The sequence below is a fragment of the Tripterygium wilfordii genome, chromosome 15, assembly GCF_013401445.1.
Source record: "Tripterygium wilfordii isolate XIE 37 chromosome 15, ASM1340144v1, whole genome shotgun sequence".
Lineage (NCBI taxonomy): Eukaryota > Viridiplantae > Streptophyta > Magnoliopsida > Celastrales > Celastraceae > Tripterygium > Tripterygium wilfordii.
Window position 1 is genome coordinate 3,360,590 of NC_052246.1, and position 27,950 is coordinate 3,388,539.

The 27,950-nt window shown below is 36.8% G+C and overlaps 8 protein-coding genes across 8 annotated transcripts; 2 read left to right on the plus strand and 6 right to left on the minus strand.

Moving 5' to 3' along the window:
- Window positions 1-179: 179 nt before the first annotated feature.
- Window positions 180-3,541, minus strand: LOC120017085 (protein AE7). Its single transcript, XM_038870153.1, has 6 exons — window positions 3,401-3,541; window positions 2,745-2,875; window positions 2,013-2,118; window positions 1,819-1,918; window positions 1,034-1,079; window positions 180-570 (listed from the first exon to the last, which is right to left on the minus strand). The coding sequence occupies exons 2-6, from the start codon at window positions 2,866-2,868 to the stop codon at window positions 464-466; spliced, it is 483 nt and encodes a 160-aa protein (XP_038726081.1). The 5' UTR covers window positions 2,869-2,875; window positions 3,401-3,541; the 3' UTR covers window positions 180-463.
- Window positions 3,542-4,132: 591 nt separating this feature from the next.
- LOC119980122 (protein IWS1 homolog 1-like) lies at window positions 4,133-8,416 on the minus strand. Its single transcript, XM_038822784.1, has 11 exons — window positions 8,397-8,416; window positions 7,726-8,224; window positions 6,962-7,081; window positions 6,528-6,748; window positions 6,301-6,430; window positions 6,140-6,202; window positions 5,986-6,063; window positions 5,392-5,483; window positions 5,229-5,291; window positions 4,971-5,124; window positions 4,133-4,549 (listed from the first exon to the last, which is right to left on the minus strand). The coding sequence occupies exons 1-11, from the start codon at window positions 8,414-8,416 to the stop codon at window positions 4,451-4,453; spliced, it is 1,539 nt and encodes a 512-aa protein (XP_038678712.1). The 3' UTR covers window positions 4,133-4,450.
- Window positions 8,417-9,208: 792 nt separating this feature from the next.
- Window positions 9,209-11,357, minus strand: LOC120016398. The gene has a single exon (XM_038869146.1). It carries the CDS (start codon window positions 11,302-11,304, stop codon window positions 9,283-9,285), a length of 2,022 nt encoding a protein of 673 aa, XP_038725074.1. The 5' UTR covers window positions 11,305-11,357; the 3' UTR covers window positions 9,209-9,282.
- A 3,120-nt stretch (window positions 11,358-14,477) lies between these two features.
- LOC120017229 (UV-B-induced protein At3g17800, chloroplastic) lies at window positions 14,478-18,585 on the plus strand. Its single transcript, XM_038870387.1, has 3 exons — window positions 14,478-14,690; window positions 15,675-15,955; window positions 17,512-18,585. The coding sequence occupies exons 1-3, from the start codon at window positions 14,556-14,558 to the stop codon at window positions 18,329-18,331; spliced, it is 1,236 nt and encodes a 411-aa protein (XP_038726315.1). The 5' UTR covers window positions 14,478-14,555; the 3' UTR covers window positions 18,332-18,585.
- A 788-nt stretch (window positions 18,586-19,373) lies between these two features.
- LOC120017066 (probable xyloglucan endotransglucosylase/hydrolase protein 30) lies at window positions 19,374-21,182 on the plus strand. Its single transcript, XM_038870128.1, has 4 exons — window positions 19,374-19,725; window positions 19,822-19,922; window positions 20,305-20,513; window positions 20,601-21,182. The coding sequence occupies exons 1-4, from the start codon at window positions 19,518-19,520 to the stop codon at window positions 21,118-21,120; spliced, it is 1,038 nt and encodes a 345-aa protein (XP_038726056.1). The 5' UTR covers window positions 19,374-19,517; the 3' UTR covers window positions 21,121-21,182.
- Window positions 21,183-23,314: 2,132 nt separating this feature from the next.
- LOC120017309 (agamous-like MADS-box protein AGL80) lies at window positions 23,315-23,800 on the minus strand. The gene has a single exon (XM_038870487.1). It carries the CDS (start codon window positions 23,798-23,800, stop codon window positions 23,315-23,317), a length of 486 nt encoding a protein of 161 aa, XP_038726415.1.
- Window positions 23,801-24,892: 1,092 nt separating this feature from the next.
- On the minus strand, window positions 24,893-25,381 carry LOC120017310 (agamous-like MADS-box protein AGL80). The gene has a single exon (XM_038870488.1). It carries the CDS (start codon window positions 25,379-25,381, stop codon window positions 24,893-24,895), a length of 489 nt encoding a protein of 162 aa, XP_038726416.1.
- A 1,177-nt stretch (window positions 25,382-26,558) lies between these two features.
- LOC120017311 (agamous-like MADS-box protein AGL80) lies at window positions 26,559-27,388 on the minus strand. Its single transcript, XM_038870489.1, has 3 exons — window positions 27,065-27,388; window positions 26,807-26,859; window positions 26,559-26,652 (listed from the first exon to the last, which is right to left on the minus strand). Exons 1-3 carry the CDS (start codon window positions 27,386-27,388, stop codon window positions 26,559-26,561), a joined length of 471 nt encoding a protein of 156 aa, XP_038726417.1.
- Window positions 27,389-27,950: the final 562 nt, after the last annotated feature.

A 27,950-nucleotide genomic window follows, 5' to 3' on the forward strand; every position in this document is an offset into this window, starting at 1 on the left:
GTTTGGCCTCTTCGGTCGCTTGGTATGCATAGGGCCTGTGGATCCAGATGAAACCCTAGCCCTAGAATGAGTACTGTGCCAAAAGATAATTTTTGGGCGGTTAACAGCTTACATACGCGTATCTGTCAAAAGTCTTCAAAAGCCTTCAAAAGCATTCAACTAGAAATTGAGCGAGCATATACACAACTCTGCATTTGAAATGAGTCCTACTCCAAAAACTCAACGTAGCCATTATAACTTGAAGGGTACATATATTGGCTGCCATAAAGAATCAATTCGTCTATGCTAGCAAGTTACAAACCATTCAGGATATATAATGGTGATTATTGTTTTGGTCCCTAGCAATTCCTATCTGCAATCTCATACATACAAGAAGGAAAGAAAAATGCATCAAAGACCGAAGAAATAACGTTTATCTATCGACCAAAAGTGTAGGTATGACAAGAGAGCGCTCCCAAATTGCTTATTCCATTCCGTATGACGGAGCCAGGCATTCATCAACCATATCTACTAGGTTGGGATTTTCCAGTGCAGCAGCGACTCGTTCTTTATCATTCAATTGTTTATTAACTGCATTCCAGAGAGGAATTAGAAATACTGATAAATCCCTTCAGGAAAAAAAACATCAGAAAAAGGTTTTTTAAGTTATCAAAATTTGAAGGTCAAAATGGGTACAAAGTTCTTTGCAAATTGCAAGAAGGTAACTAAGGCCAACACAAACATCTTTCAGTTTTTGCTGGAAAGGCTATCGAAGCTATGCCGGAAATCTCATTTGTAATTTAGTTTACCAGAGAAAAAAAAAGGTTCACCACTACAACTTGGAAGAGTCCAAAAGCTAGTAGTTGGAAACAAGCTTGTTAAGTCAAATCAAATTCCCTAGAACCAATTGATGTGATTTAAAAGAGGAGTTCCATAACGTAAAAGCAGGCTACGGGCCCCTCCCCATATAGTTGAAGAACAAGCACAAGCTTTTTGAAATATTGCCCAAGCCATGAAAGACAAATGCAGAGCGAGAAAGGGGGAGAGAGAGAACCTGCAGCTTCAGTTGCATGAGTTCCAGGTGCTACCCTTATATCAACCTAAACGCAATTGATAAAGTAATATCAGGGGGGACACTAAAGAGAAACGTGGAAAACTTTTGACAAGGCACACAGCATATTATGACCAGCATAAAGGTTGAAAAGTAAACAAAATGCACTTTAAATAACCAGCAATGTCCCATCTACATCACCAGGAGGGGTAAAGAGCTCTTTCTTAATGCGATCTTACCCCTTTCAATATCTGGATATTATTTGAATCAGTTGATGCACCAATAGTTGTCTAAGAGAATACATTATTCATTGAACGAATGAGAAGCATATGGCTAAAACTAAAACACTAATTGGCAACTCTGTAAACCATATAGCTACAATAGAGAAAAGCAATATACTTATTGTTTTGATTCATTCGCAACAAGAACACTAGGATGCAGATGGAAAAGCAGACATTTGATAGAATAATCAAAAACTCTTTTGAAAGGTTAAACAATGTAATTCAAAATCCATCAAATGGACAAGTGAACCATCCATCACAAAGAAAAATAAACAAGAAGAAAAACAATAGAGTAGGGTACTGATTGACATACTCAGAGTATGGCAGAAAGGTTGAAAAAATAATGCCGACAAGTAAATATATTAAAACTAACAGCTGCTTAAAATAAAATTTTAAAGAGCGATGTGAAATTAACTTCTAATTGAACAGCAAATTTGAAACCAACTAGAAATTATCTTCCATTCAAACCAACAGATAGATGAAAAGTTGTCAAAACCACGAAATTACCTTATAACGAGAAGGCAAGCTCCTTGTGAGTTTTACTCTCAAGCAAAGACCAATAATTGTAGCCATACTACAATGTTCAACAGTGGGAGTAAACGTCACCCTAAACAAGAAAACATAGTTAACAAGAGTGAGTACTATTTTCCTTACGTTTAAATACATTGAAGGAATAGGGTTATGAAAAGGTTTCTCATTACCTAACATAACTGTGCTTGTCATCTACTTCAACAGCATCTTCTGTTATTACTTTAAGCTCTTCCAAAGAATAAGGGTGCTCTGGATCTTTGATATCTCTAATATGATTTAAGAATGTTAAGGGGAAAAACAAGGATGGTTTTGAAAATATAAATTGCCTCATATAATTTACAGTACCTTTTCATTCCTCTAAATCAGGAAAACAATTAAATGGAAAAAATGATGACAGATGATAGAAATACTGTGATTACATCACGCACACCCAGAGGGAGAGATTAATTGCAGCAAATGTGAAACATTGCGAGAAATGTAACACATTCTTGTATCTTCCAGGGCAATCAAATAGTATCCTGGATGACAATATGACAGATATTTATAACCATGGCCGCAAATCCCAATCGATTTTCCATTATTACATTTGATCCTGATGGTCATAGATATTCCAAGCATGCTCTTGGATATAAATCTCTAAATATAATATTATATTTAGCTATGGACTGCTTCACAGACACACAAAAATATAGATACCTAATCAATCCATTATAACTAAACCCTGCTTCTCACTTTGTTTCCTTTATCATAAAGTTCTATGTTAGCTGATATTTCAGTATAAATCTATACCTAATAAAACACACCATATGTAAATCAAAATCATAAGAATGAACATTCTGTTTAAACTAGAATGCACAGGAATTATAATCCATGCCACTAATCAAACCACCCAAAAAGGATATCAAAAACCTCCAGTTGGTCAATGGGTTCGACAGCATACTCATCCACATCGCAAGAAGCGCTTCGAACCCGCCTCTCTTTCTTCTCATAAACCACAGGATTCGCATTAATGAGGCCCGATACCATTGTTGCTCTGTATTAAAAGGGAAGATTAATAAAACACACAGCACAAAAACAAATCGCAATTTTTGGACAAGTTCTTCTATCAAATTGAGAAAACTGAAAATTTCTGCTTATGCACAAACCTTGCACATAACATGGGATTCAAATATGTATGCATAAATCTTCATACCCGGGGCTTCAATAGATGCTTCAAGCCATTCAAACATTTAAACATAATTACCCCACCCTAAACCCGTATACAAGAAATTTACACGTCAAAATAAAACAAAAAACAGTCAAATTCGTTTCCTCGACTCTCATCCCCGCTACGAACTACGTAAGTTTGATCTGAAATAAGCACGAAAATCATGAAGTGGCATAAAAAAACAATTATAATTGTTCCGCCCAAAAAATCCACAGCCAAGAAGGAAAATTTCAAATTCGAACCCTAATTCAGCTTCTTCGATTTGACAAACAAGAATACAAATCAATTATATATAAAAACAAACCCTGAATATTACAGAAGAAGAAAGAAGGACTAAAACTTATAGCATACCAGTTCAGTTCTATCGATGGCGTCGTTCAATACAGCTATGTTGAGCGTCCGAGGTGTTTTTAACTTTTTATGGCGAGGGGTGGGAAATACGAGAAAGACGAGGGGAAAGGATATAAGGAGTCGTGATCAGAGGGTTTTTCGGTCAATAACAAATTAAAGCAGGGATAAAAATGGAAGAAAAGTCGTTTTAAATACGTGTTTGAAAACGGCGTCGATTAAAAGTAAAAAAAAAATTTATTTTGTCCCTACAAGCGTGTTTTCTTTTTTCCCCCGACATGCGGGACTTCAAGCTTGCGATGTCCTCCTTTTCAATTTGAGATCCTTTTGATGAGTATTAGTCATTCGCATTTGATGATAATCATGTACGTGTTAAGATTGTCTTTCATTTAAGTAACTAAAAATATGACAATTTGCATCCGTGCTTCCATTGGTGAATTCAATAATGATTTATTCCGTTTGACACAACTTATTTACTAGCAAAATAAATTAGCTAACTTATAAATTGGGAGATAAACTATCAGTGTTTGACGAAATTTACAGTATAAGTTAACTTATAAACTCTAAAAAAATCTATTTAAATTTAATTTAAGTCTATTTTTCTCTGTAACTATAAAGCATATCAAGGCAATGCATACTGAGGCAGGCAGGTAAATACAGCCATATATTTTGTACTAAGCTCGATAAACATTGTAAAATGCAGTTCAAAAAAAAAAAAAAAAACTTGTTCAAAGGTTGACATGCCACCAGATGACCAAAACAATTTAATGACAAAAGTTGGAACTTTCTAACAAGTACGAACAGATCATTTGTACCAGAGGTAAAGAAATTAACACAAACACCAGGGACTTGGTTTAAGAAGCCATCTAGAATATCCCTGACCACAACAATATTTGAGTTGTTTATTGAACTTGTCTCTGCTATGTGAAATCTCCTTTGAGTTGACAAACCCAGTTGTTCACCCCCCATGCCCAAGGCTACCAAGTAATTGGCAATATATAATTAGTGGATTCGAGCAACCACCAACCCCCCCAGGCAATTGGCAAGATAACCTTACAAGTACTTCAGCATGCCACGACCTTCCACACTAAGTTTTGTCGCTTGCAGCTGCTTCTTTTTTGGTGCCTTCAACTGCTGCAACTTCTTGTTCATCTGCACATTGCTAACAAGTTAACAAAACCAGATAGCTAAAACGAGTTTAAGAGAATGAATTAAAGAACAATTATGAAACTGTCTCAGACAGGAACAAGGATGCTCACAACATTAGAGAACCGCACATAAGCATTTTTTTGACAAAACTGGACCATCATTTAGAACGATATAAGGTGTAAACAATCATAAACAATATTCATAACATAGAATTAAACTTCTTTCCAAACAAGAGTATCACTCAGAAGCTTCCACCACTATGTACAAGCTTGGATCATTTGGTTAATGTCAGCTGGTAACGCACCAGGTTTAGCTTCAATTGACTGTTTGCCTTGTGTTAGACCACTAAGGCACTAACCATTCTTTGCCAAATAATAAAACTAAAAAAGTTTATCATATTTTACATTTTGAAGAGAAAACACACCTTCATACGGCGCTCATCTTGCATAACTTGTTTAGCACGAGCTCTGATTTCTTCCGGGTCAATCTTTGATTGCGGGCGCACCACAAAATCCATTGGTGTTGCTTCTGGCCTAGAAGCATGTAGCCTAGAAGATTGTTGGCCAGATTTCCTCTCCCTGCATTTGCCATAAGATTCATGTTAAAACACATGGTAACGAAAATTTGTTGTGCATAAAATAAGCTAGAAGCAAACAGGCTGAATTTGTCATCACATCATTACCGTGACATCTCCAAATCAAGGTCACCATCCCGTGATTCCATCCCGGTAGCTTTATTTGCTGGTCTGTAAAACAAATTTACAGCAATACATCAAAAGCCAAAACTATAGGTAAATGCATTAGCAAACAAAACCAAAATAATGAGCAAATTAGTCAGAAGAGTACTTTTTGACTGCTGGCCTTCGGAAGGGAACCCTGTCATCATCCATGCCCCTCATATCCTCAAACCTTGTACTCTTATTAAATATAGGTCGACTCTGCATCCATTATTTTCAAAGTGGAAAGAAAATGTGAGTAACAATGGGTACAAGAAGTGGCTTACACAACATTTTCTACGATGTAGAAAAAAAAGTGTTTGAAGAATGAAAAATTACCATGGGACTCAGAAATTTACAAGAACTTGCAAGTCAAATGGCAATAAACGAAAGATGGGAACAACCAAAGAATGGAAATACATCCTATCAAAGAAACTTAATGATTATCTAAGAACAGCAGGGCAAGGTTCAAGTCCCTTCCCAATAGTTCCCATGCTAATAATAATAGTAAAAATATAAACCTGACTTATCAAAAAGAACCAAAGAACAACAGATCCTCCAGGTATAATACTACGATCATGTTAAGTCAAACCACATTTGTGCAACTTTTAGCCCCAGTATCTGGCAGATGAATGCAATGAATTCTTCAAATAAAGATGGAGGGGACAGCAAGTAAAAACTGATAATTAAGAGCACAAGTGGTGGGGCAACAGTATGAAATTACCCATTTATCAACCAAATCCTTAGCAAGCTTTCTATTTGATGTGGTTTCCTCATTGGATTTTGATAAGAACATAATGACCTGGCCAAAAAATAGAGTAAATCAGTGTAGAAGTAGTTTCTACTGCCAAGCCTTGAGCATTGAGGTGGAGGTTAACCTTTCCAAGACCACTCTTCTTTAGTTGCTCTCTCCTATCATACTGTTCAAGATCAATTGGAAACTGTAGGACAGAAGCAACAGTTCAGGTTCTAAAGAAAATCTAATCAGAACCATGCCCACAATTACACAAATTCAAATGGGAAGTTATCTTGTTTATACATCTGTCAAAATCTTCAAAACTGCTGCACGGATGTTTATATTTGGCAAACTTCCATCTGGAAGGGGTTCGAGCCAATTCTTTAAAAGAGTTAGTACTCCATGATCTAGGAATTCTTGTTGAAGCTGCTTCCTGCACCAATTAGTAAGTTGAAGGAAAAGAAAATGGGAATTGTAAAGCTATTAATATGCATTGAAGAAAATAAAACTGACTGAAATACACTACTTACTTTGAAAGAACCTCAGTAAGAAGAGGCAGCTTCTTAAGTTTATTAATAGCAGGTTTTGCCTGTCTGTTAAGATCAGCGTCTTCTTCAGCTGTGACCTCAAGCTCAGCCATTACATTCTCAACTAGCAATGCAATTTCTGCGGGACTTCTTTCATTCTTCTTCCTTTTCTTACCCATCTTGAAGAGCTCCTTGATTTCATCATCCTCTTCACCTTCTTCAGCCTATCAAGATAAGAGCAATATTAGACATTAATTAACCAACTTTGAGCAAAAGATTCTCAAAGCCTCAAACACCATTCGATTGGACTGAAGAAAGATACCATAACATAAATACTTTGAGGAGCTTATTCAGTTTTTATTAATAATACTCAAGAAGAAAAGAGAGGAATTCTAGCTTCCAATTTCACAAGGTTATGAGAGGGTTTGAATATCAACCTGAGGAGCATCACCAGGAGACCGGGGTTCATCATCAATTCCATAACGGTCAGCAGGATCAAGTCCACTGTCATCAATGAAATTGTCATCATCCATGGTCCTGGCACCATCACGATCATCCTAATCAATCAATGACATAATTAATCACAAAGGAAAAGGATTCTAGATCATAAATTTGAAATAGGACTCAAACGAATGCAATGAATTTAAAGACATTCTTTATGAATAGATTAAAAATCGAAAAAAAAGATACTAATCAGCACGGCAAGCCCACGAGGACACATACATACAGTATATAGAAACCCAAATGTGATAATTGATGTGTCGATACTACCAAGTACTGAAATGATTTACTATCATATCAATGAGTGAATTTCTACACAGAATCATAGTTTACAATATTCAATTATACAAACTTAAGACCCAAATGCTGAAATGCGTTCAGTTACCCAACATGGTTGATTGGAAACCCCATTAATATTCACTGATTTCGTAATGCATATTCAGCAGAGCTACAAGGTACATATCAAAACAACCAAAAGAAGCTCCGTGTTCTTTGATCATAGGTGTGGCACCACCAAACCTAGTACATGGATACATGGCCAACTCATCAATAAACCACTATCCAACTAATTTGAGCAACGGTCAACCACACAAAATAAGAAAGAAATCCGCTAAACCACATAAGAAGTAGAGTAAGGGCATGAATCAATTGTAATCATGGAATTTAAACAATTTGTCATAAAGAAAGAAGTAAGCCATACCTCAGAATCACCACCGGCAATAGTGTCCCACATCTCCTTCACCTCATGATCCTTGGACCTCCCTGACATCATGTGTTTTCTCGACAAACCCAAATTCGAACTGCTTCCCTTTCCTCCACTACCTGCATACTTCTCGAACTTATGCCTCTTCTCCTTCTTCCCACTCGCATCACCTGCTTCCTTCTTCTTTTTCCTCTTTTTCTCCAGAGACTCCGACCCCTCTCTGGCAAACTCCCTCCCAAAATCCTCCTCATCCTCATCAACCAAGTGAGCCGGTGCCTTACTCTCATCCCCCACCGTTTTCTTGATCAACCTCTTCCTCGGTTTAACCTTATCGACATCGTAGACCGGTGTCGGCGACCGTTCTCGAATGTCCCAATCGTCAACATTATCCTCCACGTCGTCAAACAACGCATGTTGATGAGGTTCCGGCGATTGCTCGCGATCAGATTGCATTTCATCGAAGTCCATTAATGGCTCTCCATCCTCATCGCGGTACCTGGAATAAGAAATCAGTAATAAATCTTCGCAACCGATTCTTCAAAGACGATAAAAAAAAAATAATTTTTGAAATTCCATAGAAGATAATAAATCAAGGAATCACGAGAAATCACAAAGAAAAAAGGTTAGATTGGGAACAAGATTGTAAACCCTAGATAAAGAGAGCTTACGGATCGTTGTTAAAAGACATGATGATTGACGATCAATCTATTCAGTGCCAAATCGAAGAAACTTGGAAATAATTATTTATAGTGATTCCTGAGGTCGCCGAAGGAATCTATTGTAGATAAAAGAGAAGGCGGAAGCAGATGATCTGCGCAAGTCTATATACCACTTCGGGAATGCTTTGCCAGTTTTGGTAGATGTTTGTCGTAGTCTTCCAAAGTCCAAACTGATTTGCCCAAAGTGAAATTATTTTTTATTTTTACCGATAACCATAGGAGCTGCCCCTTGCACATCGAAGCTGACACCGATGTGGGACATATATAAATTAGCCTTTCTACATTTGACATCAACCTAAATTTAGGCGGTCGGTCCAGACACAAAAATTTCCTATCGCATGCGATAATGTAAATTGGATCAAAGACATTTGTAGATGTTTTAGCACGTATGGGGACGGGGTTTGAGATACCATCATTCTCACATCACAAAAACAATACATAACTTATTAACATTTGTAATTTTTCTATAACTAGTAATTTTTTTAACATGAAACCCGTAATCATTACTTTTGAATGTGCACTGTGGATTTCACATAATAGCTCCTTAATCACACGTGTCAGGTAAGTACATGATAATTTTATGGACAAATTCAACAATAATCGAACTCATGAACTTCAAAGTAAAAAAAAAAAAAAAAACCCCTCTAAATATTAGGTTAGAACCCCGTTTCATAGAGTTTATATTTTACATAAATAAACCAATTTATAAACTATTTGGTAGTAATACTTTTAAGCCTTCACCATAGCTCATTCCAATAATATTTTCCTTGAAGCTTTTTTTCTCCATGATTTATTGCTAAAAAGGGGAAGCCATACAATAATGCTCAGCCAATCGTCATCTACCCCAACCAATAAGCATATCTGAAGGAAGAGAAGCAGGGTCGAGTTCCCAGCAGTCTTTCAAAAGATCTGGAGCTTCAACTCCAGAAAGCTTTCTTGCAGGAATCTGATGAGAAAACAAGCGGATATCATCTTTTTCTAGCCATCTAATGGCATGAGAACCAATCTCTCGTCTCTTAAATAGAATCTTGAACCCCTCAACCTTCTCAAGGTAGGCCATGCTCAGTCCATGCATCTCACTGTATGTTGTCAGAAACACAACAATGTCATAGCTTTTCTTATCTCTAGCTGAAAGGTTTCTTCCCTCTGCACCCATAGCTGCTTCATTGTAAATTGCCCAGACCGAACCCTTCTTTGGATAAATCCAATAAATTTCTCTTGCTGCCCTTTCACAATCCACAATATGTGAAAAGATATTGACTAAGTTTGAAGAGGTTGTCTTTCCAACTTTGAATCTCCCACAAGATACATGAAATCCCATTTTCTCCCAACACATCAACCCATCATCTCCATTACTTTGCAGATCCAACCAGCTCAACTTCACCTCAAACGGGTAAACTGAAACAATCTCATCTATAAAAATGTATTGTCTAGGCATTCCATCATCATCATCATATATAGCCCAGACTTGCCCTTTCTTAAAAGTTCTCTCTGTTCTATCTTTATCAAAATCATAAAAATCAGAATCCTCGGCTGCCATAATTTCCAAATCCCCCTTCTTCGAACTCCTGTGTCTCTCAATTGCCATACCTGCACTCTTTTGAGAAAACCTATCAGCTTCTAAGTTTCTACTCTTCTTAGAAGTTCTCCGAGTCAGACTTCCCATATGCCCACTTGTATCTGAGCCTTTATTTCTCCCAATCTCGAAATCTCTAGACATTTTCAGAGCACTGTCCATCTCCTTTTCCTTCTCCTTCTCTTCCACATTCATCTTTTCCTTCATTTTTACTCTCTCTTGACTTGCCTTGCGCTTAACTTCCAACTGCATCTCTGCCAGTGTCATAGTATCCACGACAGATTTCACTTGCTTTGGATTCGCCCTCTCCAACACCTCCCCAAGATTACTGGTTCTCCTCCTCAAAGCCACACTCCTCAACCTCCCACCTCCCCATTCTGCAGCACCATCACCTTCCCCAGCCTTCTCCCCACCACGATCTTTCCCCTTCAAATCCCCATTTTTCTCACGACCAACCACTTTTCTGTTTAAACCAGCACTACCCATTTTATTTTTCGATCTCCGGCCCCCAATTCCCTCACCAAGATCATCACTTGATTTCCGCTTCAAACCCACACTGCTCCTCAATCTCTTACTCCAAACCTTAACCCCATCTTCCTCTTTCTCCTCCTCCTCCTTCTCTTTCTCCTCCTTGACACTTTCCTCCTTAACCTCTACAGCCACAAAATTCACTTTACAATTCGGGCACAACAAATTATACCCCAAATACCTCCTCTCAAACTGGTGCAACAACCTACACCTCGTACACGCAGTCCAAAACGTCTCCTCCTTCTCACCACCACCACCACCACCACTCATCCTCTCTCCTTGAATCCTTAACCTCAGCTTCATATCAAACTCCTTTCTCCTTATCTTATCTGAAAAAACCCTAAACCCCTCACCCACAAGCTTAAACGCCTCTTCACATCCCAAATAGGAATTCTTATCAGGGTGCAAATCAAGCGCAAGTCTCTTGTACTGTTTCTTTATATTGTTAATGTGAGAGAAGGGTTCTACCTGGAGGACTTTGTACCAATCGGGAGCGGCATCTCCAGTGGATTCCGCGGAGGCACGTAGGATTTCGAAGGCGGTGATCATTGAGGAGAGGCCGTCAAGGTTGGGCGCCAGGCGATTGGCCTTCTTGGCGTGCTTGATAGCGGATTTGAGATTTGAGGCCTTGAATTTGTCCTCCGCAAGACCTTTGTGGTGGAGGGCTTCTTGTTCTGGGTCTGGGTTTCCGTCCATTTTGTCAGAGATAGAGGGGGAGGGCGGGAGATTTTCTTGGTGTGAGTCTCCTTTCATTTTCACAGCGGAGAGAGACAAGGGAAGAGAAACAGCTTCCCAACAGTCGCAATTGGTTGGGGTTTTAATCAGATTTTAATTTGGTACAAAAAAGAGTTGTTTTTTGTTTTTTAATTTTTGTTTCTGTTTTCTATTTAAGGTTTTATTTACAGAAAATGTTTTTTTTTTATATTTACTATTCTCAATTATTTTTTTTATATTTTCAATTAATTTCCTATGTTTTCTTATTTTCCAAATAAAAAATCAAATATAAAGAGAAAATACATTAATTTTTTTTCTATTTTTTCTTATTTTCAAAAATAACAATCAAATATAAAGAGAAAATATATAAAAGCAAATACATATAAGAAATTCTCACATCACCCTTACCATTGACAAATATAAATGGGTTTATGATCTTTCTATTTAAGTTCATCCCTGTTTTTTTCCCCCTGATTCGGCCTCTTTGTAATAGTAGATTTATCAAGGCTTGGTTCTGTATTTATTGTGTTTAATTTTGACTCTGCATAATTATGTTAAATTTGTATATTTGGATCAAATTATCATGAGTGTTGACGGTCGGTTTTTGTCAATTTTTTTAGTATTGGTAAAATCGACCAATCGGTTTTCATTGGTTTTCGATTTTTAAGTGTCGAGTTGGACAATTGGAATTCATAAGAGATACTTGCAGACAAAGTTCACTACAAAGTCATAAAAAACTTCAATTTTTTTTCACACCTAACCGTAGTAAGTGTTGTTGAGTAAAAGAAAGTTATTAATTTGCAAAAACAAATAGAATCGTTATTTTTTTGATACTAGGGAGGGGAATACCCACAAACAAACCAAAGGGTTAAACCTCTACTTGCAATACCCGCCTAGGCCAAGCAACTCCAATAAAATCCTCCCAAAGCAGACCCTGAATGCCAACAATAGGATGCTGAAGAATCGTTAGTCCATTGCCATGGTTGAGAGACTCAGATGCAAGGAAATCAGCAACCCGGTTCCTTTCTCTATACACGTGAATTGCTTTCACCTCCCAAGCTTGATGAACAAGCTTCCGGCACACACTAATCAAATTGGAAAGAGAGAGCTTTGGAACACTCTGCTTATTTAGCCAATCCGCAACCATATAGGAATCTGTCTCCAAAATAACTTGGCGAAAACCCTCTTCCCAAGCTAGACGAAGCCCATGAATCGCTGCCCAGAGTTCGGCCTCTATCGATCCACAACTGCCAATATTAGCAAAAAAACCTTTTAACCATACACCGCGATAGTCTCTTAGCAAACCTCCAGCACCAGCTGCACCATGCTCACCTTTACTACACCCATCAGTATTGAGGGTCACCCATCCTTGAGGAGGAGGAGACCACCCAATCATTTGCAAACCATACATGCCTTTATGTACAAGAACAGATGCATGAAGGCTAAAGGCTTGCTTGATTTCAGCCAAATACCTCTTGATCCACATGAGCTTAGAATCCGCCAAGTAGTCCTTATCATTAAAAACCATGTCATTTCGCCACCTCCATATGCTCCAAATAGCCACGACAAACATAGTGTCCCAGCTGGCCCCAAGGTCAGTAACTGAATTCTTACACAAATTATAAGAAAGCCAATCTTGAAAACCCATTAAGTTTTGACAACGGATTTCAACAGGAGGCATTAATAAGTTCCAAATATGCACTGCCATAGGACACCTCCTAAATAAGTGATCCACATCTTCAATCTCACCAGGACAATTTTTGCAAAAAGGAACATCAATAAATCCTCTTCGGACCCTTTCTGAATTACATAGCAATCGTTGATGTTTAACCATCCAAATAAAGGCCTTGACCCGTTGAGGAGCCTCACTTTTCCAAATAGACCTCCATATCTTATTTGTATTGACCCCCTCATAACCTGTAGCAATGTCATATGCAGTCTTGATTGAAAATTCGCCACTACAAGACTTGCCCCAACATAAACTATCCACAACATCATCATCTTCTGATAGCATGAAAGCCGCCAACTTTTGTTCAATATGACTAGGAAGGAAATCCTTAAGAGTATGCCAGTTCCAACCAACCCCTCTCCTCCAATAATGACTAATCGGCCTGTACATATCCACCATATTAACATTCTTTAAAGATATATCAAACAGAGGACTATCTCCAATCCAAACATCCAACCAAAAAAGAGTGTCCTTCCCATTGCGCACCATAGCCCTTATACCCTTAGTCAAAATAGGGACAGCTATAATCACTCCACGCCAAAGATTAGAAGCCCCATTTTTACTCTGTAACTTGTCCAGACTAGCATCTGAATGAATGTATTTGTTACTTACCACTTTGGCCCAAAGACTATCCTTTTCATTAATAAGGCGCCATCCTATCTTAGCAAGATAAGAATGGTTCATTTGACACATTCTTTCAATCCCTAGGCCCCTGCATCTTTCGGTCTCGTTTAGAAAATAAAAATGTAGCATACAACAAAAATATGAAAACACCGAAAAGGAATAATATATTATTTTAAGGGGTGGGTGTGGTGGACAGCATCATGTTAATTTTCAAATGACGTTTTGGCTAAATATATAGAATCTCACCAAACAACAAGAGTCAATAAAAATATTAATTTATAAAATTTTCTTTTACCAAACTCATTTTTAATTTTGATAGAAAAAGGAAAAAAAAATATTATACTATCATTCAATAAGAGATTGCACAGCTATTTTGGTGAATCAAATTATATAATTAATATTTTAATATATAATTATAATCGGTTGGTTTGATTTCAATATATTTTTATTTTTGACAAAACTGATCAATCCATCGATTTGACCGTTGCTTCGGTTTCTATATATCAAATAATTGAAACTGTCTATTCATTTATAATATATTTATATATACTTTTTGTGTAATTTATCATGCAGAGCATAGGTGGGTTATTTGTCAAGGAAAAAAAAGTATATTCCCATTGAAAAAGGATTTGCTGGAATGATTCCAGTAATTTCACATCATCTCCACCATTGAATGTATTAAGTGTAGTATTGTTGTTGCATTGGATGGTGGAGATGGGGTGAAATTGTTGGAATAATTATTCTCATTAGTCATTTAGAGAATTTAAAAAGGAAATTAAATAAAAAGAAAAGAAAAGGTTAGGCCATACCAAGGAGAAAAAAGGATTTTGGGTAGGCTGACGAACACGTGGCGGTCTGGCACCGGAAAATATCCTAGCCTTTTTTGACACTTTTATACTCGCAGAGAGAGAGAGGGGGAGGAGAATCGACCGTCGGGATGCAGGTGTTAGGAGGAGCAGGAGCTATAAGCGACTTGTTGGTGGCGATTCCCTCGTCAACCGGAAGTTTCTTTAGGTCTTGTGTTTTCAGGCACCTCCAGTCCAACTACTCTCTTTCTGCTCCACCCTTCAAAGTATGCTATTCTCATTTTCTTTTCTTTTTTTATTTTGATGCCTTTGTTTGGTGGCTGAGAAAGGGAGATTCTTTGCTTTTCTTCATTTCTTAGAGAGGGACCTTAAATTTTTTATTTTTCTTTCGTCTCTACGAAAGGTTCGCTGTAGAATAGCAGTTTAATAGACGTGGATTTCGTATGCTGCGCTTAGGTAAAATTTTTGTGAGGAAACACTTTATGATTCTTATGGGTTCAATTTAGTTTTTTTAGCTTTCTGCTATATTTTGGAGCTTTTTTGGAATGATGGCTAAAAATTGGGTAATTTTGCAGAACATTGAAAGATCTGTTATCATTCTGATTCATTCATTGTCTTCGCTTGAGTATATCCTACCCATGATAATTGTTCTGGAAGATGTGCTGATAGAGATAGTGTCAGTAGTATGAGTGATGGTAACTTAATTCATAATGTTGTTTCCTGTGCTTTTGCCTTGTGGTATGTGGTTGAATGTGATAGTGGCCGATGATTATCTTCTATTGTACTTGTGTTCGGGCATTACCTGTTGAGATAAAAGAATATAGATTTGATGAATTTAAGTTTTTGAATATAACTACAAAAACTATTTTCTGTGGTAGTCACGGAAGTGTGCTCCTGGGCACCAGCTTGAGGAAGGAGCTTTGGATGTTTGTTTTTTCAGTCTATAGGGAAGCGGGAAAAGAATGTAAGCTAGGGTCCAAATCATAGATATATGTGTTACTACTTACTAAGTTCCTTTGGGAGGAAGTTGATTTTTTACGAAAGATGAAGCAAAATTGTTGTCAAGTACTATAGTTCTTTATGACGGCTGTATCTATGAGAATGTTCTATAACATTCTTCCAATACCGTTTAAGGTTTGCGTGCCCAGATACTGTGACAGAAGCTTACATGCATAATGCTACTTCTTGCTATTTTTCTCTCCATACTCTCTCTTGAATCTTTCTTGTTCACATTATCTTTTCTCTTCTAGAGATGTCTTTCATCCCCTAATTGGATCTCAAAGCAAGGGACTGGACTGGAGAAGTGTCGAGCTCGAGGCTTGACTATTAGAGCGTCAGGAGACTCAAGTGATAACTTGATGCCAGTAGCTCCTCTGCAACTAGAATCCCCAGCTGGCCAGCTTTTGGCGCAAATATTGCAAACCCATCCTCATTTACTACCTGCAGCCGTTGATCAACAGCTTGAGAACCTTCATACAGACAGGAATGTTGAAGGAGAGAAAACTTCGCCATCCCAGGATCCCCTTTATAAGTAAGCCATCTGTTTTTTTCCCTCTCTCTTTCTCTCTCTAGCTATGTATACGTCAAGTATATATTTACACAAATTGTCATCCTGAAGCTAAAAAAGATAAACAACTCCCGTGCACAACGCTGCCACTGTTGGTGGTGTTGAGGACAGACATGATGTACCCAGGCTACCCAGGCTTTGGCCTGCGGGCCAAATGGTACGCAGACCTACTCCTACAGTCCTACATAATATGTGAAGAGACTGTTTTCGGGAATTGAACCTGTGACCTATAAGTTGCACACCTATAACTCTACCACCGGGCCACATGTTTACTTGTAAATTGTCATCTTGATGCTAATAAAAAAAAACTAGATTAATGAGCTATCTTCCTTTTTATATTTTAGCAAGTACTATGTGTGAAAGCATGAAATCTCTTGTGGCATTATTGATTTTGATTTCAGGAAAATTCAAAGCTTGTTCAACCAGATTGCTTTGGTGCAATTGATTTTCCTAGGTTAGATTGAAAGATTGGAAAGATTTGATGGAGTTAGGCATGTGATAACTTTGTTTAATTAGCATTGTGGTGCCCTGCACATTTTGATGTGGTTAGCAAAGTTAATTGTTTATTGGGTGACTTATGCGGCCAAACTTAGAGCGACGGAACCTCGTGAGGTAAAGTTGTGCTTTCCACCTGACTAGAATATAGTCTGCAGCACTCTTGTGCACTAGTTCTTAAAGAAACCATGGATACGTCTTTGGGTAATGTTCTTAGAAATTAGATTTCCATGAGCTAATCCTGTCTGCTAGGGTCATTGTGCACATGGGCATATCATTGTACTGAAACGCCGTGGCTGCACTTGTACCTAGCAAATTGATACTTGTTGTTTATGCTGAGACTGTGACAGATATCTTTTTAGTTCTCTGAAGAGAATGGTTATAGGATGTCTAAATTGTTATTCTTCGCAGCATTCTGTCAACTTTGTTGGTTATAAAACGTCTGCTTACGTTGTAGAATGCTTTAAACTTCCTCCCTTCATCTCCGCATTGATTCTCCAGTTGGGGTGGGAGTTTGAACGGGTAAAGGTGTTGGGGTTTGAGGATTTTGAAAGGTCTGTATTTATTAGACTTACACAGTTCATTCATAGAGCACTTCATTACAAGCCCCTTCAATTGAGGTCGAGGTGGCCCAGGCATCTCTTGATACTTTGAACTGCTCATGGTCAAACCTTGGTTTTGGGGCACTTTCCTCAATGCGTGTTAGTCCTCTCTCCAATGATTTTAGCATTTGTGCTTTCGAATCCTTTAGGCTCTTTCATTAGCACCATCAATGTTTTTTGTCCCCATCAATTCTTAAAGACATTCATTCACATAGTTGGAGTGGTACGGTTAGACAGGAAGGGATCTTAGTAGATCCAAAGATTTGAAATGTTTTAGGCTTGGTATATGGCTTTGATGGAGTTCACACGTCTTAAGTTTAGCTTCATCAGTCTTAACTATTTTCAGCCATGCTTGTTAAGTGTTTTCAAATGCCTGGCACAAATAGAATCGATGTGATGAAAACCCTGAGTTTATTTTTTCAGGAGAATAGCCGAAGTCAGAGAAAAGGAAAGGCACAAGACATTGGAGGAGATAATTTACTGTCTGATTGTGCTTAAATTTGTAGATAATGACATTTCAATGATCCCGAAGGTGACAGAAACTTCAGATCCTGCAGGACGAGTAGATTTTTGGCCAAACCAAGAGCAGAAGCTAGAATCGATTCATTCTTCTGAAGCATTCGAGATGATACTGAGCCATTTATCTATCGTGCTGGGAGAACGCACAGTGGGCCCCCTTGATCCCATTGTTCAAATAAGCAAAATCAAACTTGGAAAATTGTATGCTGCATCTATAATGTATGGATATTTCCTGAGAAGAGTTGATCAACGATATCAACTTGAGAGGACTATGAAAACCCTTCCCAAGGGTTTCGATGAAGACAAGGCGAGACTTGAAGGTCCAACCCCATCAAACCAGTTATGGGATCCAGATTCATTGATCATGATTCAGCCTGATGATGGAACCGTCACTGATGAGAGGGGCTTCATGGACAGCGAAGACGGAAAATCATATAGACTGAGGTCCTATGTGATGTATTTGGATGCAGAGACACTTCAAAGATACGCAACCATAAGATCCAAGGAAGCCATTTCTTTAATAGAAAGGCAGACCCAAGCATTATTTGGGAGGCCTGACATTAGGGTTTCTGATGATGGGTCGATTGGCATAGAGAATGATGACGTGCTTTCGATTAGTTTCTCTGGATTAACAATGCTAGTCTTGGAGGCAGTAGCATTTGGATCTTTCATGTGGGACGCAGAAAGCTATGTTGAAACAAAATACCATTTTGTTAATAGCTAAGGCATTGCTTTCTCTAGTTATTCATGTCAAAATTGTAAAGCATGTTGTGTCTTTCCTCTTCATCTTCTTCTTCCTCTTCCCCCCACACTGCACAGTCAAAACTGGTGATATCATGATGTTGTAATACTGTAATTTCTCTTAGATGCCATGGTTAGGTCTTGAGGTTGTTGAGGATTAAAATTTATAGACTATAGTGTAATTGAGCAGTGCATGTACTTAGCTGCTTGTGGTGATGAAATTTGGTATTTGGTTTACTGTCTACTGCAGGCACCATGCAGAGTCAGAAGTTAGTGAACCTAATAAGCAGTTGTGTTACTCACACTCTCAAAATCCTAGCCTCTTCCCCTCACACCCTTATACAGTTGTACACATCAATCTTGGTAAACAATAACTAATTATGATAATGATATATATAATCATCACCTTAACTTAAAATGATGAACACAAAAAATTGTACACCATTAAATCATTAATCATATTGGTGTACTATGCTTTTTTGTTTTTTTTGGTTCTCCCTATCAGAAATTCCTAATCTTGTTTTGGGTTATTGTTATTATTATTATTATTATTTTAAAAAATTAAAGTCTTGCATGGAATGTATTAGAACGCATGTGTTAGGTTTTGACCCAATTTACTCCGTCGTCAATGGAAAAAATTTTGTACACAAGGGTCTGATTACCCGAGTTTAAGCTCATATCAGATGTTCAAAGGGTGAACTTGTATGACGTTGTTCTCTATTACTAAAAAAACTATTGAATGATTAAAGGAAACAAAACCCAATTGTCCTAATCATCTAGTTGCCACACCTGACTTCAACCAGAATAAATCCTCTTATTAATTATTATTATTGTCTAATAATCTCTATCTGCTGCTTCTGATAGATATGAATCCACTAAATAGTAATTAGTACCCAAAAAAAAAAACACAGTGGCAGCCACCGTTAATGCCGCATCATTCAAAGGGCATTATTGTACACAATCACAATAACAAGATTATATAACACAAACCCCTTGAAGTTTGACCTTTCGATTCCACTTCCCTCTCATATATATATACACATTCTTTGCATTGCATGTCATATTGTCATTTGATATACTGCCTTTATATATATATCTATAGGAGGTGTGAGAGAGAGAGGAGAAAACCCAGATAAATTTTTATTTATAATTGTGAGAAAAAAAAGAAGATGGATTGCTTATATGGTTCCTCTCTCTCATTCTTCTCTCTCCTTGTCTTTCTTTGTATTATTATTAGTTCATCATCACAATTAGCACAAGCCTTCAACCTCAACACCATCTCCTTTGATGAAGGTTACTCCCATCTCTTTGGTGATTCCAATCTTGTCCGCTCTCCCGACGGCCGTGGGGTCCGCCTCCTCCTCGACCGATTCACCGGTATGTCCACATCACCATCATCAAGATCACCTACATATATATATATATATGTATGTATGTAAAGGATTATCTATATAATATGGATTAATTTTTCAGGGTCTGGTTTTATTTCTTCAAGCATGTACAACCATGGATTCTTTAGTGCCAATATCAAGCTACCATCGGATTATACAGCCGGAGTTGTTGTTGCCTTTTATGTAAGTGAAATTGATCATTTTCTTCTTCTTCTTGGTTCTAATTCATTATATTATAATTCTTTGAGAAATTTAAGGATCATGATTCACGTAAAAGATATAATTTTGAATTGTTCTTCGTTAATTTTGGATGTTTTGATTTGGTTTCTGAAATGGGAAAATTGAATATAAATCAAATAAACGGATTTAATTTCCATTTTATTCAATTTCAATTCCATTTTTAATTTTCTTTCCTTAATGTTTCGATTGGAAAAAAAAAACTGTCATCAAATTATTTAAAAGAAATACTTGTTCTTTTTTTTTTAATTACTTCAAGGACTAATTTGATGTTAAATGAACCTAAATTAATATGTATTCATATTATGGGAAAAAAAAAAAAAAACAGACATCAAATGGGGATGTATTCGAAAAGACACATGATGAATTGGACATAGAGTTCTTAGGAGACATAACAGGGAAACCATGGAGGTTTCAGACAAACTTGTATGGAAATGGTAGCACAAGCCGAGGAAGGGAAGAGAGATACCATATGTGGTTTGATCCAACCAAGGACTTCCATAGATACAGCATCCTTTGGACCTCCAAGAGCATCATGTGAGTACTAATTATCTTTTTCCAACCACCTCTACGAATATATATATAATATATACTGATATTTTAATTTTCTTTTTCAAATTTTAGATTTTTCGTCGACGAAGTTCCAATCCGAGAGGTGGTGCGAAGCGAGGAGATGGGCAGCGACTTTCCGGCGAAGCCAATGTCCTTATACGCCACCATATGGGATGCCTCAACATGGGCTACTTCCGGTGGCAAATACAAAGTTAATTACAAATATGCACCATTTGTGGCCGAATTTAAGGATTTGGTTCTAGACGGATGTTCTGTGGACCCCATCCAAGAATTTCCGTCCGCCGTGTGCTCCGCCATAGACTTACAAATAGAGAGCAACGAATACTCGGTTGTGACGCCGGAGCAACGGGCCGCCATGCGCAGGTTCCGGCAGCGTTACATGTATTATTCATATTGTTATGATACATTAAGGTACCCCTTACCACCACCCGAATGTGTAATTGTACCTTCGGAGAAATTTAGGTTTAAGGAGACCGGAAGGTTGAAATTCGGTGGAAGTCATAAGAGCCACAAACGCCGCTCAAGGAGGAGGAGCCAAACTCCGGTGGTGGTTTTGGACAATGATGACTAGCTAGCAAGTTGAGATATTGTGTACCTTGAAAATAATATGTTTATGGTGTTGATTGGGCTCTTAATAGTTAATTCTTCCATAACATTTGCAATATTATTAATGGGAGAAAATGGTTGTTGTTTTTTTTCCTTCTTGTATATATATTTTAAATTTTTTTTAATTATTGCATGATAGTTTCTTTTTTCTTGTTTGGGTAGCTAAATATTGAGTTGAATAATTCAATAATTGCTGTAAAGACAAAACATAAATGATAATATTTTTTTAATAAATATTTTAAAGGGATGTCTATTTTCATTCAAGTTGCTTAGAGTTTTAATAATGGAATTGTCATCTTATGCATATTTTGATGTATATTTAAAAGCTAAGCTTATCCAATGATGTCACTTGGATTAGATATTTAGATATGTTAAACATAAAGTGCCAGTGCCAAGAGTTCAAATGTGGAGTACTGATTCTGACAATTGAGATTTATATAAGTCCATTGCATATGACAATTAGGTGGACTAGATATATATCATTTTCATCTGGACCTTTATCCTAAAAATTCGAGGTCGACTACATGAGTCTATGAGAACATCATCGAAAATCCACCACATGTATTTGTTTTCTCCTCGAGTCTATATATATATATAATGGATACTACCGACCAAGTCATTGCCAACTTAATAGTTACTAGTTTCACTGGTCAACTAAAAGGATGGTGAGCTTACCATCTTACAACATCCAAATAAAATAAAATTTTAAATGCTGTCAAAACCACTTCTGATGGTGTGACCATCAAAAGTGAATTCGGTGAAGAAATCCAGGATGTCGTTGCAACCTTGATCTTCTCTATTTCAAAACATTTCTTAGGAGATCCTTCCACTATTAGGGATAGGTCTTCTGAACTCTTAGCTAATTTAAGATGCAAAAAGCTTCATGATTTTCGTCAATACAAAGATACTTTCTTAACCCGAGTCATGATGCGTCCTGACAATAATCAATCCTTCTGGAAAGAGAAATTCTTAGCTCTCAAATGGCTTTCGTCAAAATCATCCCAAAACAGAACTCTTGAAAAAGAGCACCGAAATTTCCTTGGTATGAAATCATTTATCAGTTCCAAATTGGTTTCTGCAAAATCAGAAGGTGAATTGGCGCAATTACTACAAAAAACACTTTCTGAACTAAAAGTCCATACAAGCCAATCTTCTAGATCATCCACCACAAAATGCAATAAAAACTCCTTAAAGAGTTATATATATATATATGGACAAGTAGCCTTGAGTTTAACTTTCATGTTCAGCAAAATTTTGTCAAGTCATCCCATGAGCCGAAAATCCTGTAATTGTTTCGTGCATGTGGGACGAGGTTCACATGTTCGGACTTTATCATGCAGGGTGGTGTCCAATGTGACCAATTTTCCCTTCCCTAGACACGTCCTCATTTGTTTATAATAGGAATACTGAAGAAAAAGAAAGAAGATATATGTCTCTACAGAATTATTGGAGACCATGGAGCAGTGTAGACTGTAGAGTAGCCAGTAATCACAGATTCACGCAGTTTGAGCCCATTTAATGAAACTATGCAAAGCTTCAAACTGGGCCAGCCCAAATACTTTTGAGCCCATTTGTTAAAGGTTGAGAACCAGAATGAACCATCTTGGCCCAAGTCCACTGTTCTAGAATTGTAATACGCGATTAGAGCATGACATCAGGACCCGACTAAAATGGCATGCAGATAATACCCAATGGCTAACTCTCATAATTATTTTCATTTGTTGTTTAATTAATAAATGCTGTTTTGCAAGTGTATAATGAATTAAAATTGTTTTAATTGTCGTCTTCTTTTTTTAAACGAGAACGACGCCACACAAATTTGCTTTTTGAACCACTATTTACACGCCTTAGTTTCCTATATGAATGTTTATTCGCGGGTATCTTAGTTTCCCAAATACTATAACCTGAGTGCACATAAGTTCTCTATATGAATATTTATTTATTTTTGCAACCAAACAGCTTTGGTAAATATTTTTGGTATTTAAATTCTACTGAACCCTTTTTTGCAAATAATAAAATTATTCCTCCATTGAATTTAATCAACATGAAGCACATCGAAGGAAATTAAAACACAAACAACAATAGAAAATTAAAAAAAAAAACCCATTTCCTAATTTATTCAAACCTTAAAACTTGGGTCATGACCACCCAATCAGTTTTTAATTGTCTAGAGACCCCAAAACATGGTTAATCTGCTTCAAACGTTGTTGAATGATCAATCCAAGGTCATTAAGATCCACCAAATTCAGATTCTGGACCGTTCCAGGCCACACCAGGCTTTCAAACATGACATTGATTATCTCCTGCTCCCTAACAACCTTACACAGTTTCTGCAGTTGATTTTTTGCCTTGTCGATCCTCAGCTGAACGAACCTCACATCATCCACCTTGTTTTTGCCCTTTTCCATCTCCGACAGGTTGTGGAACCGAGACAATATGGGTTGGATTTCTTCATTGGAGGGCCAAACCTCATGCTGTTCTTCATAGGGATTATAGATAATTGCGCAGGCATCAATCCCACAGAGAGTGCTCAGTTCACTAGCCTTTTTCATTAAGCTCTGCTTTCTCCTTTTAAAGGTGGCCTTTCGAGCTCTCTCATCGGTTATATAGGCTAGCTGGACCTTCTTTCTTGGAACTCTAGCCATATTTGCAAAGGAAAAGAAGAAGAAGAAGAAGGAAAGGAAGATTGAAGTTGAGAATGGTAAATGTTATATGATGCTATTTATAGAGAGGGTTGTTGAGATTTTGCATATTTCCATTTCTGGTAACTTAATATATAGATATATAATATAGTTATATATACTCCAAGATGTGTCACTGACAAATCATCAAACACACTAATGTTCAAAAATACCCTTCTCAGTCTTGAGGATTGAAAACCATGATAATGATGATCCACAAAGGGTAATTTTGGTATTTGCGCACCCTAATTAATACAATAAAAAAAATTGGTATTTTTGGCACAGGTTTATATCAAGGTGGGAGTGAGTCAATTAAATTTTTATTACTATATTAGTAAATATTAGTAAGATTGAATAATTAAAAATAAATGATTATATTAGTTTCTAGAGTACTGCCTTGCTGAAATAATGCAAAGCTACCAACTGGGCCAAGCCCAAGGACCTTGTCTCTAGGAAGATGGGCCATACAAATATCCTGATACTACAATACACAAGCAATGCTGTCACACATGTTTTGATAATACTAATTACATACAAATTAGTATCGAAAATGATAAAGATCCCAGCAGTTGAGTTTGATCACATTATTCAAGTGAATCCGTGGGTTTCACATATCACACATGATGCACATAAAATCATGTGCGTACAACTCAACAGTTGGGATAATTGAGATATCAGCTACTGGGATCCATATCATTACTGAGTGAATATTGCTATTTCAATTTTCTTAAGCAAGAATTATTGGCTAGAAGTCAGTGTAAATATGTGTGATAATTAACTACTTAATTACTTGAAAACCATCTAAGATAACATTAAACGGGTTTTAGTGTCGTCTCCTATTCTTGACACACACAATTCTGAATCTGGATTCTGGACTAACTTTTCAGATCTAATAATTACTTGCAATTAAACAAGATCTTCCATTGATTAATTGAATATTGAAGCACATTAATAAGAAAAAAACAAAGTAAAATTAATTAATCACCATAATTTCATCCATCTTTATTCAAATCCAAAAGGGACAAACACTTGATAGAAAAACACACTTCTGCAAAGCTAGTTCTTGTTGTTTCTTTGAGACCCCAGAGACTTTTCAATCTCTTTCAAATTCTTCTTAATAACCCATGCAAGGTCATTTAGATCCACCATTTTATTCAGACTCTGCACAGATGATTCTCCAGTAAGGCATTTGAACATAACATTTGTCATTTCCAACTCCCTATTAGCCAAACATTGCTTCATCAGCTTCCTTTCAGTCTTTTCTATCCTTTGCTGGATAAAACCCTCCTGATCCATCCTTCTTTTGGCTTGCTCTTCTTCAGACATGCTCTTGAATCGACCCAATGCCTGGTTCACGCCATCGATCGAGGGCCAAACAAAGGGTTTAGAATCCCAGCAAGAGTATATGATCAAGCATGCTTGTATGCCACAGAGAGTGCTCAGTTCACTGATCTTCTTGATCAATCCATTTTTTCTTTTTCTGAATGTGGATTTTCGAGTGGCGTCGTCGGTTATGTGGGCTAGGTTAACCTTCTTTCTCACCATATTGGGGAAGGAAGAATTGAAGAGAATGTGAGCGAGGGTGATTGAAAAGGTTTCAATGGATTGGTTGCTACTTATAGAGAGAGTTGCATATTGTTATTTATGGAAAGGTTATAATTGTTTCAAATCCCAATTTGTTCAAAATACCCTTTTGGAAATATGCATGAGAGTTGGAAAATTAATGGCTTACAAAGAGTAATATTGGGCTAATAAATATTTGTGGCACAATTAATACCATAAAAACATTGTTATATTTGATATGGATTGAGATTCTAAAATTAGTGAGAGACAGATGTGGTGAGTTGGATAAATGTATCCTTTCATATTTGGCAAGAAAATTATATCTTTTTAAAATTTTGAACTAGTATGTATATCTCTAAGATTGAATCAGAATCATTCCTTTTATACCATGTGTAAGATGTTAGTAGCGAAAGCAAGTCGATCTATAGACCTCCAACAATCACTACAGTAGTAAAGACAACGAAAACAAGCATCGTTACTGTTATATTTCAATGTTTCTTGAAATGTCGTATAAGCCTCATTAATATATGGGCTCCGTTTGGCAGAGCGGAAAGCTTGATTTTCAATGCTAGCGGAAATGCTATGAAAAATATGCTGAGCTTAAAGCTGTGAAATATACTGTGAGGTGTTTGGTGAACTAAAAACTAACGCTAGCGGAAAAACTGTTGAAATAAAGTATTATAATATTATATTTTTTTATTTTTATATTAAAATTTGTTATTAAATTTAATATTAGATGAATATAATAAATATAATTTTATTAAAATTAATTTTAAGCACAATTAATTTTATCAATAAAATAATTAATTTGTTAAAATTTCTATTTTAAAATAATGTTGTTAATAATTTAATCTTAAATTTAATTTAATAAATGTAATTTATTACTTAAATTTGAAGTATAAATTTTAAAGGAAAATGAATAAACTGTTAATATTACATGGGTCCCATGTGTAATAAATTGTTATAATATATTAATAAAGAATTTATTTTAATAATATATTAATAAAGATATTAATGGGACTGTACGTCCCAACTGTTTTTTTATAAAAAACTAATAAAGTAGAATGATATGTGGGGCCAGTGTGGGCCCCATGTTCGACTTTTTGAAAAAAAAAATAATTTGACAGCGGTTTCCGCTTTATAAGCTCCAATTGGGAGCTTATAAAGCGCTAGCGGATCCGCTGTTTCCGCTATGCTGTTTGGCACAGCGGAAGTCGGAAGCGGCTCCGCTAGCGGATCCGCTCCGGTTTCTGCTGTGCCAAACAGGCACATGGTGTCGTTAATGTATTCATAGCGTTTTTATCACATGTAATCACTGAAAGAAATAGCGGCCCTTTGTTAAGTGCCATGAAATCAACAAAAAGTGCCGAGAATGACCGCTAAGTTCTTTTTATTTTATTCTTTTACAGCGCTTCTAAAACGCCATAAATTCTTTCGCTTCTGATCTTGCTTTTGTTATTCTTCGAAAACACAAACAGCAATAGAAAATAAAAAACAACAGACCCCAATTTCCAATTTATTCAAACCCTAATCAGTTTATAATTATGTTGAGACCCTAAAACATCGTTAATCTGCTTCAAACGTTGTTGAATGACCAATCCAAGGTCCCTGAGATCCACCAAATTAAGATTCTCAACTGTTCCCGGCCACACCAGGCTTTCAAACATGACATCGATCGATTATCTCCTGCTCCCTAACAGCCTTACACAGTTTTTGCAGTTGGTTTTTTGCCTTATCGATCCTCAGCTGAACGAACCTCACATCATCCACCTTGTTTTTGCCCTTTTCCATCTCCGACAGGTTGCGGAACCGAGACAGTATGGGCTGGATTTCTTCATTGGAGGGCCAAACCTCGTGCTGGTCTTCATAGGAATTAGAGATAATAGCGCAGGCATCAATGCCACAAAGAGTACTCAGTTCACTAGCCTTTTTCATTAAGCTCTGTTTTCTCCTGTGAAAGGTGACCTTCTTCCTTGGAATTCTACCCATATTGGCAAAGGAAAATAAGAGAAGAAGAAGAAGAAGGAAAGGAAGATTGAAGTTGAGAATGGTAAATGTTATATGAAGTTATTTATAGAGATAGTTGTTGAGATTTTGCATATTTCCATTTCTGGTAACTTAATAGATATAGATATATGTATAGTTATATACTCCAAGATGTGTCACTGACAGATCATCCAACACACGAATGTTCAAAAATACCCTTTTTGAGTCTTGAGGATTGACAATGTTATAATGATCCATAAGGGTAATTTTGGTGTTTTAGACACCCTAATAATTAATACCATAAAAATATTGGTATTTTTGGCACAGGTATATTATATCAAGGTTGGAGTGAGTCAATTAAATTTTTATTACTATATTAGTAAGATTGAATCACCATCATTCCTTTTGCACAATAATTGTTTTTGTCTGTCTCATCCATTAATGTTTTTAATAATTAAAAATAAATAATTATATTAGTTTCTAGAGTAACTTGCTGAAATTATGCAAAGCTACCAACTGGGCCAAGCCCAAGGACCTTGTCTCCAAGAAGATGGGCCACACCAAG

Coding starts and splice junctions, on each gene's coding strand:
- LOC120017085 (XM_038870153.1), bottom strand. CDS start 2,868: ATGGTATCGGGCCTCATTAATGCGAATCCTGTGGTTTATGAGAAGAAA. Junction 2,119..2,744: donor TGACCAACTGGAGGTTTTTG/ATATCCTTTTTG, acceptor TAACATTCTTAA/ATCATATTAGAGATATCAAA. Junction 1,080..1,818: donor GCTTGCCTTCTCGTTATAAG/GTAATTTCGTGG, acceptor AATTGCGTTTAG/GTTGATATAAGGGTAGCACC.
- LOC119980122 (XM_038822784.1), bottom strand. CDS start 8,416: ATGTCTTTTAACAACGATCC. Junction 6,749..6,961: donor CTCCTGGTGATGCTCCTCAG/GTTGATATTCAA, acceptor TTATCTTGATAG/GCTGAAGAAGGTGAAGAGGA. Junction 6,431..6,527: donor CTTACTGAGGTTCTTTCAAA/GTAAGTAGTGTA, acceptor TAATTGGTGCAG/GAAGCAGCTTCAACAAGAAT.
- LOC120016398 (XM_038869146.1), bottom strand. CDS start 11,304: ATGAAAGGAGACTCACACCAAGAAAATCTCCCGCCCTCCCCCTCTATC.
- LOC120017229 (XM_038870387.1), top strand. CDS start 14,556: ATGCAGGTGTTAGGAGGAGCAGGAGCTATAAGCGACTTGTTGGTGGCG. Junction 14,691..15,674: donor TTTCTGCTCCACCCTTCAAA/GTATGCTATTCT, acceptor TTTCTCTTCTAG/AGATGTCTTTCATCCCCTAA. Junction 15,956..17,511: donor TCCCAGGATCCCCTTTATAA/GTAAGCCATCTG, acceptor TTATTTTTTCAG/GAGAATAGCCGAAGTCAGAG.
- LOC120017066 (XM_038870128.1), top strand. CDS start 19,518: ATGGATTGCTTATATGGTTCCTCTCTCTCATTCTTCTCTCTCCTTGTC. Junction 19,726..19,821: donor CCTCCTCGACCGATTCACCG/GTATGTCCACAT, acceptor TTAATTTTTCAG/GGTCTGGTTTTATTTCTTCA. Junction 20,514..20,600: donor TGGACCTCCAAGAGCATCAT/GTGAGTACTAAT, acceptor TTCAAATTTTAG/ATTTTTCGTCGACGAAGTTC.
- LOC120017309 (XM_038870487.1), bottom strand. CDS start 23,800: ATGGCTAGAGTTCCAAGAAAGAAGGTCCAGCTAGCCTATATAACCGAT.
- LOC120017310 (XM_038870488.1), bottom strand. CDS start 25,381: ATGGTGAGAAAGAAGGTTAACCTAGCCCACATAACCGACGACGCCACT.
- LOC120017311 (XM_038870489.1), bottom strand. CDS start 27,388: ATGGGTAGAATTCCAAGGAAGAAGGTCACCTTTCACAGGAGAAAACAG. Junction 26,860..27,064: donor AGATAATCGATCGATGTCAT/GTTTGAAAGCCT, acceptor GTGTTTTCGAAG/AATAACAAAAGCAAGATCAG. Junction 26,653..26,806: donor TATGGCGTTTTAGAAGCGCT/GTAAAAGAATAA, acceptor TGTTTGGCACAG/CAGAAACCGGAGCGGATCCG.